Source organism: Anabrus simplex, chromosome X (assembly GCF_040414725.1).
Source record: "Anabrus simplex isolate iqAnaSimp1 chromosome X, ASM4041472v1, whole genome shotgun sequence".
Lineage (NCBI taxonomy): Eukaryota > Metazoa > Arthropoda > Insecta > Orthoptera > Tettigoniidae > Anabrus > Anabrus simplex.
In genome coordinates, this window is record NC_090279.1 from 90,702,133 (window position 1) to 90,708,988 (window position 6,856).

Genomic DNA, 6,856 nt, shown 5'->3' on the forward strand with positions numbered 1-6,856 from the left:
CTATATATAGGTTGGCTATGTTTGATTGCACATCAAGGATACATATTTCGGAAAAGCGACACAGTGACATAATAAAATGCTATAGTGATATAACAATGTACAAATACAATATGTATATTTGTTGACAAAATAACATTCATAAAATATTAGCCGTGTTTCAACAGATCTTGCTGAATGTCGGCAAACGTTCTCAACTTTATTAATATCTACAGCACAGACATTCTCTCAAACAACCTCAAGAACAAGGTCCTTTACAAAAATTATTACTTCCCTGCAACAAAGCGCAGAGTGCTTCAACAAGATCAAAACTCCAAAGCATATGCCGTTCTTTATGTAGGAGAACAGACTACGGATTTCGATAGAATAATATGTGCTGGATTGAAGAGCTTGTATGAGTATTTACCCTTTTAGTCTGGACCACTTCTCATGCTTTCTTCAAATGAGGTTGTCTATTAACTCGTACATTTCTAAACCGTGACAAGTTTCTTGCGCGTGATATCGTGATTAAGAAAGGACGCAACATATTATCGTAACAAGTGAGAGCTTTTGAAATTTAACCTCAGATGATGTTTACTCTCAGGAATGTAATGTTTATGAGTAACGAGCTCTCTGCACTGGATATCAGTGGTTGGAATGTCCAGTAGCAAATCCCCTGTGTGAGAGTTGTAGTGGATTTGGCTGTTGAACTATTGGTCACATGGTTTTAATTTGTCATTGTAGATCGAGACCCGAGGTGAGCTATAGAGATCATCAACCTCCGGACGGCGGATCATCTAGTTTTAGTTGTAGTGTGTGCAGGGAAGTCCTGGCTAGGAAGTTGGACCTCTTGCAACATCTGAAGAGACATAAGGAAGATCGACCCTTCAAGTGCGATCACTGCGGAAAGGTGCTATGTAGCCGAAGCAGCTTGTCGAAACACCTCACGATCCACCCGCTCGAAGTGTGCGGATTTTCTGATAATTGCTTTACAAAGAGGAAAATGCTGATTGGGGACACGCGATTGCATAAAGGTGGGATTATAAGCGAATGCTCAGTATCTCATAAAAATTTCAGGAAAAGGCCGGACGATATGCAGTCTCACACGAGCGATAACCGATACTGCTGCAACGTCTGTGGAAAATCCTTCAGCTGGAAAAAACTAGCAGGTCACATGAGTATAAACACAGGCAACAAGCCTCACTTTTGCACTGTATGTTGCAAATCATTTGTCGAGAAAAGCAGTTTATCTTATCAAAAGCTGACTCAAACAGGAGAGAAGCCGAACAGGTGCCATGTCTGTAACAAGTCATTCATTCAGAAAGGCAGTCTTCCCGTTCATATGCGGACCCATGCAGGCGAAAAGCCACACAGATGCAATGTCTGTTGCAAATCATTCACAACGAAAGGCAGTCTGACTGATCATATGTGTACCCATACAGGCGAGAAGCCTTACAGGTGCAATGTCTGTGGGAAATCATTCATAAAGAGAGGTAAACTAACCGAACATATGCGGACCCATACAGGCGAGAAGCCTTACAAATGCAATGTCTGTGGCAAATCATTCACACAGAGATGTAAACTAACCGAACATATGCCGATCCATACAGGCGAGAAGCCATACAGCTGCAATGTCTGTGGCAAATCACTCGCAACGAAAGGCAGTCTGACCGATCATATGCGGACCCACACAGGCAAGAAGCCTTACAGGTGCAATGTCTGTGGCAAATCTTTCGCAACGAAAGGCAGTCTGACCGATCATACGCGTATCCATACAGGCGAGAAGCCTTACAGCTGCAATGTGTGTGGCAAATCACTCGCAACGAAAGGCAGTCTGACCGATCATATGCGGACCCACACAGGCGAGAAGCCTTACAGTTGCAATGTCTGTAGCAAATCATTCATAAATAGAGGCAAACTAACCGAACATATGCGGACCCATACAGGCGAGAAGCCCAACAACTGCAATGTCTGTGGCAAATCATTCATAAGGAGAGGTAAACTAACCGAACATATGCGGACCCATACAGGCGAGAAGCCATACAGCTGCAATGTCTGTGGAAAATCATTCACAAAGAAAGGCAATCTGACCGATCATATGCGGACCCACACAGGCGAGAGGCCTTACAGCTGCAATGTCTGTAGCAAATCAATCACAACGAAACGCAGTCTGCCCGATCATATGCGTACCCATACAGGCGAGAAGCCCAACAACTGCAATGTCTGTGGCAAATCATTCATAAGGAGAGGTAAACTAACCGAACATATGCGGACCCATACAGGCGAGAAGCCATACAGCTGCAATGTCTGTGGAAAATCATTCACAAAGAAAGGCAATCTGACCGATCATATGCGGACCCACACAGGCGAGAGGCCATACAGCTGCAATGTCTGTAGCAAATCGTTCATAACAAGAGGCAAACTAACCGAACATATGCGGACCCATACAGATGTAATGTCTGTGGCGAATCATTCATAAAGAGAGGCAAACTAACCGAACATATGCGGACCCATGCAGGCGAGAAGCCATACAGGAGCAATGTCTGTAGCAAATCATTCACAACGAAACGCAGTCTCACCGATCATATGCGTACCCATACAGGCGAGAAGCCCTACAGCTGCAATGACTGTGGCAAATTATTCATAAAGACAGGTAAACTAACCGAACATATGCGGACCCATACAGGCGAGAAGACTTACAGTTGCAATGTCTGTGGCAAATCATTCACAACGAAAGGCAGTCTGACCGTTAATATGTGTACCCATACAGGCGAGAAGGTAACAGTTGCAATGTCTGTGGCAAATCATTCATAAAGAGAGGTAAACTAACCGAAGATATGCGGACTCGTACAGACGAGAAGCCTTACAGCTGCAATGTCTGTGGCAAAGCTTTCGCAACGAAAGGCAGTCTGACCGATCATACGCGTACCCATACAGGCGAGAAGCCTTACAGTTGCAATGTCTATGGCAAATCACTCGCAACGAATGACAATCTGACCGATCATATGCGGACCCATACAGGCGAGAAACATTACCGTTGCAATGTCTGTGGCAAGTCATTCATACAGAAAGCCATTCTAACCGGTCATATGCGAACCCATACTGGGGAGAAGCCATACAGCTGCAATGTCCATGGCGAATCATTCATAAAGAGAGGCAAACTAACCGAACGTATGCGGAGCCATACAGGCGAGTCATAAAGAGAGGCAAACTAATCGAACATATGCGGACCCATACAGGCGAGAACTCTTATAGATGCAATGTCTGTGGCAAATCATTCACAAGGAAAGGCAGTCTGACCGATCATATGCGGACCCATACAGGCAAAAAGCCATAACAGTCTGTGGCAAATCATTCATACAGGAAGGCTTTCTAACCGGTCCTATGGGGACTCATACAGGCGGGAAGCCATACAGCTACAATGTCTGTGGCAAATCATTCATAAAGAGAGGCAAACGTACCGAACATATGCGGAGACAAACAGTCGAGTCATAAAGAGAGGCAAACTAACCCAACATATGCGGACCCATACAGGCGAGAAGCCTTACAGCTGCAATGTCTGTGGCAAAATCATTCACAAGGAAAGGCAGTCTGACCGATCATATGCGAACCCATACGGGCGAGAAGCCAAGCAGTTGCAATTTCTGTGGCAAATCATTCACAAAGAAAGGCAGTCTGACCGAACTGTTCATATGCGGACACACACAGAAGAGAAGCCATACTGTTACAAAGTTTATTCCACTGAAGCACAACTTGTAGGATTCCAGTAAGATATAGCAGATATCCTGGATTCAGGAGGTCAATTGAACTGTATCGCGACTGACTTGTCTAAGGCATTTGATAGGGTAGATCATGGGAGACTACTGGCAAAAATGAGTGCAATTGGACTAGATAAAAGAGTAACTGAATGGGTGGCTCTGTTTTTAGAAAATAGTACTCAGAGAATTATAGTAGGTGAAGCTTTATGTGGCCCTGTAAAAATTAAGAGGGGAATTCCTCAAGGCAGTATTATTGGACCTTTATGTTTTCTTATATATATCAATGATATGTGTAAAGAAGTGGAATCAGAGATAAGGCTTTTCGCAGATGATGTTATTCTGTACAGAGTAATAAATAAGTTACAAGATTGTGAGCAACTGCAAAATGATCTCGATAATGTTGTCGGGTTGTTGCATTTTCAGATTAAAGCTCGCAAATAAGCTGTTTTAATTCAGTAATGGCTACTATACCCCACCCATATCCAATCCCTCCTTCAACGCTAACGCCCCTTCTTCCCCAACATCAATAACCGAACCACCGCCGTCTCAATCTACATATGTAGGATTGAGACGGCAGTGAATCGAACTGCCGAACCTTACCCCCACCACTACCACGTGAAAGGGTTTGACAGCGGCATAGGTCCTACCCTTCCGAGGGCCCGGCTCAGACTGAATACTTTTGCCCTCCACTCGCGTGAGCGCGCTGTTGTACATCACGTCACTCACCCTAAGCCGACGTGACGAATACGGCAGCTCCTATTGGTAGAAACATCTCCCGATTGCTATTGGTCGATTTGAGTTTGACACCTTGGACCACGTGGGACGACCACGTTCTTGACGTTGTGACATTTTGCTTTACTTTGATTTGTATGCGTATATCTGTTATCTTCGTTTGCGTGTTTGAAGAAAAAGTACAAGATATTTGAGGTAAGCATCCTTACTGTTCTTGTTTTACTAATCTCCTGAGGCCAGAACATGAAAACATACCACACCAAGGGAAATGAATTTCGGATAATTTGAAACATAAATGCGGCCAGTATCCAGTATTCGGAAGATAGGTTCTAACCCCATTATCGGCAGCCGGGAAAATTGTTTTTTGTGGTTTCACATTTTCACACCACGCAAATGCTGGGGCTGTACCTTAATTAAGGCCACGGCTGCTTCCTTCCCATTCCTAGGCCTTTCCTGTCCCATCATCGTCATAACACCTATCTGTGTCGGTGCAACGTAAAGCAACTAGCCTTATCATAGTTGTCCCCCTGTGGGTAGGGGCAGTAGAATAACAGCCACAGCATCCTCTGCCTGCTGTAAGAGACGACTAAAAGGGGTCCCATGTGGGCTCTGTACTTGGGAGCTTGGGTAGGCGACCACGGAGCCTTTAATTGAATTTTGGCACTGCTTCCGCTTACTTGTGCCAGGCTCCCCACTTTCACCTATCCTATCTGATCTACCTCGATCACGACCTGTTCTTTTCTGCCCCCGATTGTATTATGTATGGAGGCCTAGGGAGTCTTCTTTTCCTCAAAGGGCATGGTCCTTCTTAGCTGATACCATCATTTTTCCTAGTGTCAGCCCCCTTCCATTTCTTTTCTCCGAATACTAATATATATAGGGGATGGTTGCCTAGTTGTACTTTCTCTTAAAACAATTAACTAGATTTTAGGCCCTTTTAATCAACAGGCATCATCATCTTAAGCAAGGAGATTTGTGGTGAGGGCAAGATATTTGGTGGCCATGACATATACTAGGAACTGTCCCATCATTCGCCTTACTGCAGGCAAAAGGAAAAACCGAACTCTGGACAGCCGGTGGTAGGGGAACAGCCCGTTTCTGTGTCCCAAATGCAGAGGTGTAGAAACACGGTGGAACCATAGCCACCCCTCCTCTGCTTGGTTGGCCAGTTGGAGTGCATGCTGTCAGACCACAGATCAGCCTACTCTGCAACCACCAACATAGATTTCTGCCTTCGATATACAGTAGGTACAAATGGCACTGTCTGAAGTGAGTTTCCACTGTCTTCAACTGGCATTTCGTCTAGGTCACAACAAAGTCCCTTGCACATCGTAATGTTGTGGAAGTAGCAGCATATTGCTCATAATACTGTACTAAATTAGCAAGCAGTTCCTTGGACATAGCTCTTAATAGGTGGAGCTATGTTGTGACTTGGCATGGGAATGTTTTGTGCTGGATCAGCCGCCATATTATTGTATGTAGATCCTGATGCTACATATTTCTGTAAATTTATTAGAACTCCTCTCCTGCGGATGGACTGAAAGGAAGCATTATTTGTACCTCCTGCATGTTGTAAGAGCGAGCAATCACAGAATCTGTAAGCTCTCTCTTGTCGTTTAAACCCTCAAATATATTCATGATTCCATCTTTTTCCATGTAGCAGAAAATTTTTGATATATCCTACTGTCACATAAAATAGAACATTTTTATTGTAAATAGTGTAGATCAATGAATACAAGGGATGCATACAATTTTGTAGCTTGACATTGTTTATCATCTAAATGCAGATGACTGAATGATATGTTGTGTTTTGGTGCAGTATGTAGGAACAGAGTATGTGCTATCATGTCTTGGTTTCTTAACACTACTCTGCCAGAGATTTGCCATCCTCTAGTAGATGCAAAAGAAGTACAAATCTCAATATTTTTCAGTGTGTGGCCCAAGGTGCCTCTTTTGACAGACTGAAAGATGTATCATATAGTAAGTTCCTTGGGAAAATACAAATGGGGTTGCTGAAAACTTTTGCAATGTCAGTGCAACGTTAAACTGCAATAAGAGAGAAAAGTATTATGTTGTACCTTGTCAGTTCCAGTCTTTCTTTCATAAATGGATGATCTTATATTTGTGTTGTATTGAATAGTTTTCTGGCTGATGAATATTAATTGATGATTAACACTGCTGAATATAATTTCTGCACAATTTTATACCTGTAACACTGTGGATAGTAGGTAGAATATAGCTCCATAAATCAAAAGATCATGTTTCATTACAATTTACCTTTGAATCCTACAAACTCCCTCCTTAGCATATGAGTTTCCTTTCATCATTTTGGTTCCTGTATATGGTTTTCTTTCTTACATTGTATTTATATTTTATTTCCTGCATAAGTG

The 6,856-nt window shown here is 43.2% G+C and overlaps 1 protein-coding gene across 1 annotated transcript; it reads left to right on the forward strand.

Annotated features, from left to right (window-relative positions):
* Positions 1-1,028: 1,028 nt before the first annotated feature.
* LOC137503190 (zinc finger protein 33B-like) lies at positions 1,029-2,584 on the forward strand. Its single transcript, XM_068230700.1, has one exon. The coding sequence runs from the start codon at positions 1,070-1,072 to the stop codon at positions 2,453-2,455; it is 1,386 nt and encodes a 461-aa protein (XP_068086801.1). The 5' UTR covers positions 1,029-1,069; the 3' UTR covers positions 2,456-2,584.
* The last annotated feature ends 4,272 nt before the right edge of the window (positions 2,585-6,856 follow it).

Bases quoted from the DNA above. Each gene is read 5' to 3' on its own strand.
- LOC137503190 (XM_068230700.1), top strand. From the start codon at position 1,070: ATGCAGTCTCACACGAGCGATAACCGATACTGCTGCAACGTCTGTGGA.